This window comes from Python bivittatus, unplaced genomic scaffold (genome assembly GCF_059951505.1).
Source record: "Python bivittatus isolate LINGU-HERP-01145 unplaced genomic scaffold, Pbiv_v1 ctg000170_np1212, whole genome shotgun sequence".
NCBI lineage: Eukaryota > Metazoa > Chordata > Lepidosauria > Squamata > Pythonidae > Python > Python bivittatus.
Genome location: NW_028277039.1, coordinates 839,127 through 852,549, shown reverse-complemented (window position 1 = coordinate 852,549; position 13,423 = coordinate 839,127). Strand labels below are relative to the sequence as shown.

The 13,423-nt window shown below is 56.3% G+C and overlaps 2 protein-coding genes across 18 annotated transcripts in view; both read right to left on the bottom strand.

Moving 5' to 3' along the window:
- MTSS2 (MTSS I-BAR domain containing 2) overlaps positions 1 to 2,497 on the bottom strand; it is a 71,019-nt gene extending 68,522 nt beyond the window's left edge. For 3 of the 16 annotated variants that reach the window (XM_088135460.1, XM_088135462.1, XM_088135463.1), the window contains exons 1-3: positions 2,226 to 2,494; positions 1,568 to 1,767; positions 925 to 1,432 (exon numbers count right to left, since the gene is read on the bottom strand). Coding sequence is in view for 10 of the 16 variants with exons in the window: in XM_088135464.1 (XP_087991590.1) it covers positions 2,226 to 2,294 (69 nt within the window). In the remaining 6 variants the exon portion in view is untranslated. Of the gene's footprint in view, positions 1 to 924; positions 1,433 to 1,567; positions 1,768 to 2,225 lie in introns of all 16 variants that reach the window. The other 13 variants (XM_088135451.1, XM_088135465.1, XM_088135466.1 and 10 more) reach the window with 8 other exon arrangements.
- A 200-nt stretch (positions 2,498 to 2,697) lies between these two features.
- Positions 2,698 to 13,423, bottom strand: part of VAC14 (VAC14 component of PIKFYVE complex) — a 70,681-nt gene continuing 59,955 nt past the window's right edge. For both annotated transcript variants that reach the window (XM_088135446.1, XM_088135447.1), the window contains 3 exons: positions 11,078 to 11,157; positions 6,628 to 6,778; positions 2,698 to 3,469 (listed from right to left, as the gene is read on the bottom strand). In XM_088135446.1, coding sequence (XP_087991572.1) covers positions 3,295 to 3,469; positions 6,628 to 6,778; positions 11,078 to 11,157 — 406 coding nt within the window. In that variant the 3' untranslated portion in view covers positions 2,698 to 3,294. The remainder of the gene's footprint in view (positions 3,470 to 6,627; positions 6,779 to 11,077; positions 11,158 to 13,423) is intronic.

The following is a 13,423-nucleotide window of genomic DNA, read 5'->3' as shown; positions in this document are numbered from 1 at the left end:
TTAGAGGCAAATCAATTTTAAAATGTATCCATATAGTCCAAAATCAACACACAATAGCCAGTCTGGAGGGGCTGTGGTGACGCCCCCCAATTACAGCCCACGTTGGCCTCCAGAAGACCCTAGCCCCAGCTTATTGGGCCCCTTCTGTGGCCCGATCACTTATCCCGCTGATCAGCACAGCCAATCGATTCAGGGCAAGAAATGCTCCATGGCCAGCAGCTCCCACCACCTTGGCGGTGCACCAGGAAAGCCAACTGGGAGCAAGCTGGGTCTATGCCAGAGTTATCCCAAGTTGGCCTTGGGCATCCAGCAGGGAACAGCCGGGAAACCCAGGACTGCCGGCTCATCTCTCCCCCTCCCGGGGCAGAAGAGCGCAGCCGTCCAGAAGGCTTCACATTCATCCTTTGGCACCCTTGGTAGCTTCTCTTCCCGGCACAGAGGAAGGCTGCCGCTGGAAAGAGATATTCACCAGTAAACCTTCCATGTGGTCTCAATCCTTTTCTGGGGTGGACCACCACTGCTGGTCCCGTGGTTCCCTTCTCTGTGGAGAACTAGAACTCATAAACTACATCTGGATGAAGTGCAGCAAGAACCCTGCAAGCTGCCAGACATTTGGGCATCTCAAGGAAGGCAGCTTTTGGGGGGAGGGGAGTCCAATTTTAAACCTTATGCAAAGGTGCATGTGCAAGAAAGGGTGGAATACCGTACGGTACCAATTTTTGGAGCAAACAATTGCTCCAAAATCTAACCCCCCCAGAATCTTGTTCTCGGGCACTTCTGCCTGGGACTGCACTTTCCAGTCTTAAAATCTGGGCTGGAATCAGAACTGGTATTTCCCAAGTCTGCCCCCACCCAAAGGCTCCTCAATAAAACCAGATCAATGCTACACTGTGGATAAGTTCTGCCACAAGCTGTAAATTCTACCTTTGTCTCAATTAAGCCTTCACTGTCCTTTTGGACTCTTGCTTTAGATTCTAAACCAAGTTGCAAGTCATTTGGGTTCTCTGAACACTACTGCAGTTCCATCTTGCACTCTGCTGTGCCAAGCGGGCTGGGCAGATTTGAAAAAATCATGAGCTGCCACAGCACAGATATTACTTTGGCAAACAGAGCACTCAGGGACGTCATCTAGACAGTTCACGGCCATTCTTGCAAGCGGGCTGTTAAATCCTTCTTCTTGAAGAGACGGAGGTCCAGCAGGCTCTGCCTCAGTGGAGAACGTCCCATCTCCGCCCGTGGGTCTGGGCTGCTGCCCTCTGTGCCCGCTGGCTGCCTCTTTTACCGCCAGATCCCTAACGGCGCCCACGCTGAGTAGCTTGAGAAGGAGGCTCCTCCGGCTCCCTCTGAGCCAAGATTCAGGAGGAGAGCCAGCGGCCAGCTGAGCCAGAGGAGGAGCTGGGGCAGAACCAGTTTAGGTAACACCCTGGCTTCACTGCAAGGCAGCAGAGGAAAGGCAGGGAGTAAATGTGGTTTGCTCCCAAGACCCCTAGGCCCAACACCCCCCCTCGTTCCCAGGGATGGGCAAGGCCTTCCGGGCCACAACAGCCCGAGACCACCAGGAGCCGACCCAGCTGCACGAGGGGCGACGTCTTCCGAGACAGTCCGCGGCACGGCCGCCGGGCACTTCGTTGGCGGGTATCACCAACCAAGGGACCAGGTCTGGTGGCGGGGAAGACGGAGGACCGCAGCGAGGCTGAAGAGGCAGAAGAGGCTTTCCGAGGCGGGCAAGGCCGGCCTCAGACCGGGATCTGGCCCTTGTGGAGTTCCCTGAGGCGGAAATAAGAGGGCCCAGCGGAGGGCAAGGGAAGCGCGCCCCCGCCACTGGGCAGATGCTCTTCCAAGCCCGGCAGCCCTCTCCCCGGGAGGGCCCTCGCGGAGGGGAGCTCGAGGGCCAGCCAGCAGCCTCGCTCGGGCGGGGCGGGCCGCCGGAGGGGGCTCGCGGAGGCCCAGCCAGCAGCGCCTCTCGGCTCAGCGCCCCGCCGAAGCGGCCCAAAGGTGCACCCGGGCCCCCCGCCGCGGAGCCCTTCGAGGGCCCGGCCGCCGGCCACGGGAGCCGGGGGGCAGCCGGCGGGCATCCCCCGCGAGCGCCTCCCCTCGCCCCAGGCAGCCGCGGCGGCGGAGGTGGGGCGGGCGAGGCCCCGCGCTGCGCAGACCCCCGCCGCCCCTCCCCGCTCGCGTTCTGCGCGTCCTCAGAGGCGCTCTCGCCCTCCGCTGCGCCCGCTCACCTTCATGTCGCCGACGATGGCCTGGAAGAGGCCGCCCAGCGCCCCGCACTCCTTCTCCGCCGCCTCCATGCCCGCCGCGCCCCGCTCCGGTCCGCAGCGCTGCGCCGCCTGCGACGCGCCGGGCGAGGCTCTGCGGCGGCGGCGCGCCCGCTCGGTCACTTCCCGGCCCGAGCGGCGGGCGGCGGGGCCGGCGAGAGCGACGCGCGGGGGTCGCCGCGCCCGGCCATGGGCTGCGGGGGGCGGGCGCGGGCGCAGCGGGCCGGCAGGGGGCGGGCGCGCGGGGGGCGCGCTCCGGTCACGTGGGCGGGGGGCGGGAGCGGCGCCCCTCCCTCCCCGTCGCGGCTCTCCCGGGCCCGGCGACTGGCGGGGCGCGCTCCGTCCGCGCTCCCAAGCGGGCGGGGCGGCCCCGGGAGGCGCCGCGGCGAGCCAGAAGGGCCCGGTTTAGGCGCGGCTCGAGGGCCGCGGGCGCCTGGCTGGAGAAGGCGGCCCGCTGCTCTCGCGGACGGCCGCCGTCGCGGCCCGCTTCCAGCCGGGCTGTCTCGGAGGACGTCGCCCCTCGTGCAGCTGAAGCCCCCTCCCGGCTCTCCTGCCTCGGCCAGAGAAGACTCAGCTCGGGCACCGCCCGTCCAGCCCCCGGGGCCCACGATCCGGGACGGCTCCACCTCTGGCCCCCCGTTGCCTCAGAGGCGGGCCGCTGCGCGGGGGGCGCTCGGCGAAAGAACCCGTTCAGTAATGGCCTCCCGGGGGGCGCGGCCCGCGAGCAAGGAAGAGGCCGGCCGGGAGGGGTTCCGCAGTCCTCTTTATTTCCGCGGGAACATCCAGCACCGGTGCAACGGGCTCGCGGGCTGCTGGTGGCGCCGCGGCGGTCGCAGGCAGGCCGGCCGGCCGGCCGCCGGGAGGTCCCGCGCGGGGCGCGGGGCGCGCGACGCGGGCCAGCGCGCACATCCGAGCCGAAGGGCGGGGCGGGTCCCCGCGGCAGCGGCCCCCCGCAGCTGCGCGTCCAGCGAAAGCCCCGCCCGGCAAGTCCGTCGGGAGCGAGGCCCCTGCGCCGGGCCTTCCTCGCGCAGCCTCAGAAGGCGGTCGCCCCCCGGCGCTCCAGCGGCTCGACCCCACGGGTGGCCCGCTGGTGCCGCCCCTGGAGGTGCTTGCTCTGGACCTTCTCGAAGTGCTGCAGCAGCTCCGCGTAGTCAATGGCGGGGCCGGCGGCCGTCTTCCTGGAGCCCAGGCTGGTCTTGGCCGGATCCCTGAGGAAGGGGAACGGGGTCAGTTCGCGCCACACGCGAGCCCGCGACGGCCAGCCCGGCAGAACCGGTGGGCCAGAGGCACGGGGCGCTGAGCCGAGTCCCGTTTTGGCCTCGGAAAGGAGGGCCGGGGCCCGAGCCGGCCCCAGCAAGACCCGAGGCCGTCTCGAGGGACCCCGGCGGCCAAGCCAACAGCCCTTCCTGCCAGCTTCCAACCGGGCTTTCCGCGGTAGGCAGACGAGCAGGCGGCCGAATGGCATCTTGGCCACCGAGAAAGGCTCGAGGCTCCCGTGTCAAAGCAGGCACGACTCGGAGGGCCCTCAAACGAACGGTGGGCACAGGATAGGAGAGTTGGAAACCGGCAGGCGCCATCAGTAACCAACACCAGCGGAGCAGACTGCGGGTCGGGCGCAGTTGCCGAGTGCACTTGGAGGCCTCAGCCCCGCATCTCTACCTCCAAAGATGGCTAGACAGTGGCTTCCTATCAGGTGCAGGTTTGGTGGGAAACCACAAGCAGGCAGGCTGGGCATCGCGTGCGCCCTGGCCCCCTTCCCCAATGCAGGGCCCGCAGGGGAGGACTGGCATCTGGATGCCGATGGTGGGTTAGCCCAGGAGAGGGTCCTCTTTCTCCACCTGCTGTTCCCTGGCACCAAAACACCCTTTGGGACTCAAATTCAGGTTTCCAGCGAGGTTGTTCCCTGGGGGCCAAAAGTCCACACCCCCCTGCCAGTCTGAAGGAGGAGGACTCGCTTGCCCTGCTAGGCCCAGGGCACATTCTCTGCTGCCCTTCAACGTGCAGAGCCTGCCTGACAGCCCTTAAGGAAGTGGGAGTAACGGGCCCCCATAATGAGGAGGCTGGTCTTGGAAGAGAAGTTGGGCTAGGCTGACCGAGGGCCTGTCCCTTCCCCTTCCTTTCACAAAGGAAAAGTAGAGGGCACTCTGCTGGCCCCCCACTCCCAGCAAGGAACCCCCCCCCCCCGAACGAGGCTCCTCTGCCTGTCCTAAGGGAGGATCACTCCAGCCCATCAGGGATGCGGTGGCTGCAACATGCCCTGAGGAAGGCTGGACTAGGTGACCTCTGAGATCTGTCCCTCCCACACAGAATGAAGCTGCCATTAGGATGTGCCATGAACATTCTGGAAGCCCCAAGAAGTCAATCCTCCTGTCCCACCAGTGTCTGACAGACAGCTGGCTGGCATGGCCATGTGGAGTGTTCCAGCCCCAAAATGCTGCCCACGTCCTCTCTCTGGCAAAGAGGAGGGATTTCCAGCCAGTTGGCTGTGGCACTCCCTGCAAGGCAGACTGGGCAACCCGAGGTCCAGGCTGCCCAGGAGCCCTGAGGATCCGGCCATTGCGGGTGGGGAGGAGTCACCAAATAGGCTTACGTGCCTTTGGTCCAGCCCCAAAGAAGACAGGCCTTCAGGGGGCTCCAGGGCTCATGATGCTGCTGGGGGGGCATCTCCCATCTTTCAGCCTACTCCTCCCACCCCTGCTCCACCATCCAAGCCTTGGAGGCTGTCAACCAAATTAAGGCCCGCAAGTCTTTTCCCTCCCTCCCCATGGGCAAAGGTGTTCTTCCTCTGATGTGGCGTAAAGGTCCAGAATGGCCACCCGTGCCTGCACCAGATGGCAAGGGAGGAGACCTGTTTGCCTTGTTTGTGGCTGAAAAGGGCCTTGACCTCTGCGGGCCCCATTCTCCCTCCCCCAAGAGCCACTTCTGGAACTCTGGCTTCCAGATTGGCCAAGTCAAAGGCTGCAGTTCTTCATGCCTCCTCAAAAGGCTGCTCCTCGTGGCTTCCTTCCTTCCTTCCCCAGGTATGAGACCAGGAGGCCGAGGGAGGTGGGAGCCAGCCGGGAGAGGCTGGATGCAGGATTTCCCAGGGAAGAACACAGAAGAACCTGCACTGACGCCCCAGGGAGAGGGGCGGGCCAATGGGCAAATGTGCTTCTTGCTGCCTGCGGGCTCTGCAACTAGCTCCTGCGGGAATCGGAAGAAAGCCGACAAGCTGATGGGAACAGGCCCTTCAGCCGGTTTCCATGGCAATATTGCAAGGGAAATTTTCCACTCTAGATGCCAAATGTCTCTGGATGAGGAACAGCCCTCTGAGGTTACCAAACATAGACAAAACGAACCGGCTGGGCAAGGGGCCGAGATGCTGTCAACAAGGGACCTTCCTTCTTTCTTCTCCCACCCAGGGAGAAGGCACAAAGCCCCAATTGCTGGCCAGCGCCACACTGGGGGCAGGAGGCTGTACAAAAAGCCCGAAGGCCAACTGAAATGCCCCAAGAAGGGCCCGATGGGGCCAGGCATTTGTTTTAATATGCTTGCGTGCCCTTCAATCAGGACACTCCAAGGCAGTGGATGCCAATTCTAAGAATACCTGGCTGGCTAAGCACAGCCACATATATCCTGTGTGAAGGCTATGAGTCAAAGGCCAAGTGAGCCCCTTGGGAGTTTCCTGCCCAGCATGATGCTCTGGCCTTATGGATCTGTCAATGCTCCCTGGCCCCAGGTTGGGTCAGTCGGTGCCTTGACCAGCGAGAGCACCGACAGTTCTGGGTCCTGCCAGATCTGCCTTGCCAGACAAAACAAAGGGGCAGACCTTGCCCCTTGGGGGGTGGAAAGTCCCCTCCCATCTTCTCTCTAGTGTGACTGCAGGATGTGCTTGCCTCCATGGCTCCAGACTTGGGGCCACCAGCAGAGAGGTCAGGCAAGGCTGATGACTCCTCGCCACCAAACAATTACAGGGAGGAGGGAGTTGTGGAAGATGTGATGGTGCTGATGCAGTAAAGCCAAGGCAACTTACCTGATGGGCAAGTGAATGCCCTTCAGCCCCCCGTGCTGAATAAAAGCATGATTATTATTCCTGTTTTGAACATAGCTCTCTGTGCAGAAAAATGTTAAAGAACATGGTGCCCTGGAAAAAAGAGCTATGGAAATAACAACCAGCCAGCAGCCAAAGGCAGGCAACGTTGGTCAGCCAGACCCTTCCAAGCCCAGACAGACCAATTCCCTCATAGGAAGGTCTCTTCATTCAGCTCCTGCTGCCCCTCTGGAAAGTGGGGAGTGGGAGATTGTAAAGCAAATGCTTTTTGTTAGGACATCCCAGACTCAGCCCAGGAAGAGAAGGACGACCACTGGCCACCCAGGTGTAACTTACGCCGTTTGCATGAGTTCAGGGTTCGGAACGCACTGCAACCGATGGGAAAGGAGCTGGAAGGCATTGCTCTGGGGCAGGAGCATCAGCAGCCCATAGAGAGCCTTGAGGAGGTAAGGGTTGTTCTTTACATCCAGCAGTTGCAGGCGGAGATCTGGAAGAAAACCAGAAAGGGGTATGAAGTATGCTATGAGGCCAAACAGGTGCCAAGGAGCTCAGAAACAGGGCTTCCTGGGGCATAATTGCTCACCCTCCTTCTTCCATAAAGAAATCCTTGGCACCAGCTGGGCACATCAGCAAGCCTTCCTGGTCCACCTGATGCAAAATGACATGCAAAATGACATGCCAGGATTTTAGAGCTGCTTCTGTGCTGGCAGCAAAAGAAGCACAGGCCCATGAAATCTATGATTCAGTGACAAGGATTCTCCACAGATGGTTTAGTAGTTGAGCAATTGTGAAACTGAAACCAAGTGGACAAGACTCTGGCATAGAATGCAGGGCCTGGAAGTACAACTTGTTCAAAAGCATAGGAGGCCTTATATGTGAAGGAAGTACGTACTAATTGAAATCCAGAAACAGAGAGGTCCAGTGAAGAGCATTTGGGTAATAAAGCAAGGAAGAGGAAAGTACATGGGGTGTGCTATTGGCTGCAAAGCCAGGGCAGAAGACCCAGATAATTCCCTCCTAGACCAGACATCCAGGACTGCTTGGATGTCTGTTGGAAAACCAATGTGACCGAGATTGCAAGGTCCCCAAAATTTCTCAGGGTTCTTGCTGCTTCATTTCCCCAACAGCAAGGGGACCAGCTCTCTAAGACCTGGATCACACCAACAGGGAAGAGCCAACTTAAGGGGTAACAGCAGGGGGGATCTTGGGAGGAAGTGACCATCTCATCTTGGATTCAAGATGCTGCAGAGAAAAAAAGTATTGGAGTACAGTTGTACATGCACACTATGTTTCAGGAAAGCCAACTTCAGCAAGCTCAGAGAAGTCCTAGGTAGGGTCCCATAGACAGAAATCCGCAGGTCCAAGGAAGGGTTGGGAGCTTCTCAAAAATAAGATACTGAGGAACCGCCTCGCCCTGGTCACTTCAGCCCGTCCCACTCGGTCCAGCAGAAGGGGCAGGTTGCAGACCCCACCGGTCAGGGAATTTCGATTGGTGGGGTCTAGGCCGAGAGCCTTTTCTGCTGCAGCGCCCACCCTATGGAACATCCTGCCCTATGGAACATCCTGCCTCCTGAGGTCCGGTGTGCCCCCTCCCTCATGGCCTTCAGGAAAGGTATTAAATCCTGGCTTTGCCAGAAGGCCTGGGGGCCAGAGGGGGGCCCGCACCTATGGAGATGGCTGGCGGGATGATGGGTTGCCCCCCCCCAGCATCTTACAGGTTTTTATAGGGCCAAAATTAGAGGAGGTTTTTTAGGGCATTTTTAATATGTCTTTTAATTATTTATAGTTTTTAGCCATCTTGGAGAGAATTGTGTTTTTTCTTTTTTATTGTGAGCCGCCCAGAGTCACCCGTGGGGGAGATGGGCGGCATACAAGCCAAATAAATAAATACATACATACATACATACATACATACATACATACATACTAGAAGAACAGTCACACCCCAGTCCCAAGAGAAAAAATGGGAGGTAGCTGAGGAAACTAATAGAAGTGCAGGTGATGGACAGAAGATTGAGCTCCTCAACTCTATTTTGCTCTGGTCGTCTCTCTAAAGGGAAACTGTATGCGAAAGTATACAGTTGCAAGGAACAATTATACAAGGAACAATTGTATTGAATTGTATTGCAACTGTATGCAAGGAGGGAAGAGGAACCCAAGGTAAGTAAAAAAATGATTAGGGAGCACCTGAGCACTTAAGTTCAGTAAACCAGTTAGCGAGACTTGGAAGAGACTCCTGGAAGCCCTTTCCTAAACGTCTTGCCCGCCTAGTTCCCTCACCTAATTCCACCCTAGGAGCATGCAGGGTGAAATTAGAACTCTTGCCTCTTTGGTGGCTGACCTCCATTCTGGGTGCCAGCCAATCATGGCACTCTCAACGAGGAGGCAAAGTAAAATCTCCCACAGCAAGAAGGCTCATAATTTATGCTCCATTTCTTTGGGAAAGCCATCTTTTTGGGGGAGGAGGGGAGGAGAGGTGCCCCTCTCGGAAATGTGCCCAGCTGGGTTCACGGTGTGGCACTAGCCCCATAGTGGCTGGCTGTCCCCGGCCCAATTTTCCATCTTCTTGGATTTGCCTTTTTTAGTATTGTTTTAATTCTATATATATTATGTATTTTATATATATTTATAGTTTTAATGTCTTTGTAAGCCACCCAGAGTCCCCTAATGTGGGGGAGATGGGCGGGGGAGAAATCCAATAAATAAACAAAATAAATGAGTCTCTGGTGGCCGCTACAGGTCCTGCCCCAGACATTGCCGGATGTGAGACTCTCTGTGCAGTTGGGGACTGGAGGAAGACAAAGAGTGAGGCTGACCGAGCACAGGTAAGCCTATATTAGGACTTACCTTGTGGCAATAAGGGTGGTGAAGCATAATTACTTCTCCACCCTTATTGCATCTGCAGATAGCCACCCAGTGGCCCTGTTTCGGGTGACCAAGTCTCTCCTGGGTAAGGAGGAGACGAGGGAGCCCTTGCAGGGTTGCTGTGAGGAATATTCTCAGCATCTGCCAGGTAGTTGCTTGACTTCACTAGGAGTTGAACTCTGGCTGGGCAGATCCTTTGGAAGTTACTGAGCCCTGTTATCTAGGAGGATTTTGAGCCAGTTGATCCTGAGGAAGTAGACAGGGTCCTTGTGGCTGTGAGCTCAGCCATCTGTGTTCTGGACACATGCCCCTCCTGGTTGGTCAAGAGGTGGTTAATGCCTCTTTGCGGGAGAAGGTGGTGCTGCCTGCCTTGAAGGAGGTGATGGTGCTCCCCCTTCTCAAGAGGCCATCCTTGGAACCAACAGTGTTAGACAACTTTTGTCCAGTCTCCAGGTTGTTGAGAGGGTTTTTTGGTGCTCAGCTACAAATGGCCCTGGATGAAGCAGATTATCTGGACCGTTTTCAGTCTGGTTGAGACCAGGGTACAGCACTGAAATGGTGTTGGTCACGCTTGTAGATGACCTTTGGAGAATTCAGGATGGGGGTGGTGCAACCATTCTGGCCCTCCTGGATCTCTCAGCAGCTTTCAATACCATCGACTATGGTATCCTTCTGGACCGACTTTGGGAGTGGGAGGCACTGTACTGCGGTGTTTTTCCTGCTTCCTCCACAGCTGGTTCCAGTTGGTGTTGGCAGGGGAGGAGGGATCAAGCCCTAGGCTCCTGCAATGTGGGGTGCCTCAGAGCTCAAGCTCTTTAACATGAAATTGCTGGGGGAGGTCATCCAACAGCATAGGGTGGGGTATCATCACCCCAGTTATGTATCTCCACCCCTGACAGGATGCTATTGTGGTGCTGGCTGAGTGCCTGGATGGGGAGAAACCGGCTTCAACTCAACCCTGCCAAAATGGAGTGGCTCTGGGTTTTTGGCCCCCCAGGCCTGGGTGATATTTCATCTTTGACTGTGGATGGGGTGGCACTCTCCCAGACTGAGCTGGTACACAATTTGGGGGCCCTCCTGGACTCATGGCTCCTGATCAAGGAGCAGGTGGCAGCCGTGGCTAGAGGGGCCTTTGCAGAGATTTGTCTTGTGCGTCAATTGCGCCCCTTCCTGGACTGGGAGGCCTTGCTCATGGTCACTCATGCCTTAGTCACTTCCTGTTGGATTATTGCAACACACTCTACATGGGGCTGCCCTTGAAGACCACCCTGAAGTTACAACTGGTCCAGAATGCAGCAGTGCGCACAGTGAGGGGTGCCCCTAGGTCTACCTGTGTTACACCCGTTGCATGAGCTGCACTGGTTCCCAGTTTCCTTCCGGGTGCAAATCGAGGTGCTGGTTATTACCTTTAAAGCCCTATATGGGACCACCTCTCTTTAAGGACATCTGCCTGTCCTATCAGATTGGACAGGGTGGGCATGCTCCTAGTCCCCTCTCTTAAATGTTGCCTCTCATGGGACCTAGGAAGCGTGCCTTTTCTGTGCCAGCCCCTGCCCTATGGAACACCCTTCCTGCCCCCACCCTTTCAACCTTCTAGAAAGCACTTAAGACCTCGCTTTTCCTCCAAGTGCTGGGATAGGGTGAGATTGATGAGATGAATTTACTGTGGGCTGCATGTGAAAATTTAGCTATGATGCCAGGGTTTGTTATTTTTTTGGGTTTTAACATTTGTGGCTTTAATATTTTTTACTGTAGATAAATGCTGCTTTATCTTTTGGTTGTAAGACGCCCAGAGTTCGTATGAGATGGGCAGCTATATAAATATTTTAAATACATCAATAAGTAAGTAAGTAAGATCAGCACCCAGGCTGCCAGTACATAAACATATTGCCAAGAAGGATCAGAGAGAAAGGCAACTCACAGGTAAAGATCGGGCACTCAATCAGCTGGACCAGCTTGTCAACCTCTACCAGGAAATCCACCGTCACCTCGAGATCTCCACTGGATCCGGCAGTCAAGGCATCTACACTCCAAAAGCCACCCCAGGTAGTTTTGCCCAGAGAAGGCTTCCACTTCACTGAGGCCCTAAAACCCAGCATGGCTCTATTAGTATTTTTTACCGATAGGGGCCCTTCAGAAGGGGGGGCAGTGATCAATGGAAGGCAGGCTGCATTCCCCTCCAGAAGAATTGGTGTGCACCTGCAAGCCCCCTGCCCCCACTGGAAATGGCAGCAAGCCACCAAGAAGCAGAGGGTCCTGCTCCTGCCCTTCTTTGAAGAGTGTGAGGGTTAAAGAGAGGCAGGGCAATGAAATAAGGTTTATTCCTGAAATCTGTTTTGCTAAATTTCTGAAATCTTTTGGAATCACCTTATGCATCTTTTCAACTGCCCCACTTAATATTTATAAAAGTGACTTGTATTTTTTTAAAGATTTCTGTACAGCTGGTATGGAGCAGTGGCAAAACTATTCAAAGGTTTGTCGCTGCCCTGTTTTCTAAGGTTATTCTCTCCTCTGACCTGCTCAGCCACTTGGATTACCTAACAAATAACTGAAACACCTACAGCTTCCTTTTTTGTTCTGGCCTTGCCTGCTTTCCGTCTCAAGCATATCCTGTATACCACAGAAGGCCAATGGCATGGCCACAGGGAAGACCACTTTCAAGGTTGGAAACGTTAAGAGATGTGTGGTAGCTCCCCAAGTAGACACTCAAATTATCCCAGCAATGCCATGGCTTTAAGGATACCTTTGTGACATGGGGGAGGAAGCTACCGTCTTCCCTCTATAACACAGGACGCCTGGCCCTTCAACAGCACTAAGCCTTCTCCAATCCACAGGAACACAGGTGAGGATGAAGGCAGGCCACAAGCTCGGCCTTGGCAGAATCTGGCTGTTATGCCAAGGGCTGAGTCAGCTGCATCCCAACTGATGCTCCCTCCAAGCTGCTATGTGGACCTTCTCTCACTTCCCTAAACAAGAAGGGAAACTCATGGGAAGTAAGACTGGTTTCTCTGACAGCGAAGGAAGCTTCTGCCATCTGGGGCTCAAAGAAGGGAACTTGCAAAGGCCTCTTAAGAATTCAAGACCAAGAGGGCCCTGGTTTCCATATCCAGATACTAGGCAGCAAAAGGGGAAGGCAGCCACACAGAGGAATGCACACCATCTTGCTGATATAGAATGGCAGACCTCAAATAAAATGAGAGCGTTAGGCCACTGGTCCTCAGGGTAGGACAATGAGCTGGGGTAGGGAGCCATTTCTACAGAGTTTTTGCAAGAATATACAGCCATGCCCCACTGCTATGGGAAATGATACCTGTTAGTCGGGGCAGCAAGAACCATCACTCAATAGAAAAGCCCCTGCTTGCATCCAGAAGGCTGCTGGCTCAATCCTAGGGGCACCTCCACAGGGACTGGAAAAAAGCCTGCAGAGGCTCCAGGGTTGGGCTGACTTGGCAGAAGGAGAACGGAAAGTCTTCAGGAATGCTAATCTCTAGAAATGGTCAGGTTAGTCAAGCTCTAGGTTGGGCAGAGTTCAGGGGGCCATTCTAGGGAAGCTCACTGTACCCCCCTCTGCCAATACACTTAGCAATGCTTATCCTCTCTTTTTTAGACTGAGCATCACCACCTGCTTGGGCAGAGCTCCCCTGACAATGGTGGCTGGCTTCATCCGTGGTTGCCAGCACTGAACTACTGAAGAGCCAGATGGTCAGTAAGATGCTGAAAGCCTCCAGGCAATATACATGCTTGTCTTCCTGAAGCAACTGCAGTGGTCCGTGAATATTCCTCCACTGGTGGAATGATGTTCTAAGCAAGCAGTGGAGGAAGCAGCAATGTGGGGTGAGAAAAGGAATACAGTGGTACCTCGGGTTACGAACTTAATTCGTTCTGTGACTCTGGTCGCAGCCCGAATTGGTTGCAACCCGAAGCAAATTTCCCCATAAGGTTCAATGTAATTACTGTTAATCTGTTCTGGCGTGGAGGACAGGGAGGCGGCTATTGCTTGGAGGGAGAGTCCCCCTCCCTACGACCATGTGTCAGGGGCGGAAAATGGCCGCAGACCACGTCAGGGGCAGAAAATGGCCGCGGACCATGTGTCAGGGGCGGAAAATGGCTGCGGACCGTGTCATGGGAGGGAAAATGGCCGCATATCCTGTTTGTACCCTGAGGCGGAGTTCGCAAACCAAGGCAAAATTTTGCGGCTGGAGCTGGTCGTAACCTGAAAAGTTCATTAACAGAAGCGTTCGTAACCCGAGGTTCCACTGTACATGGG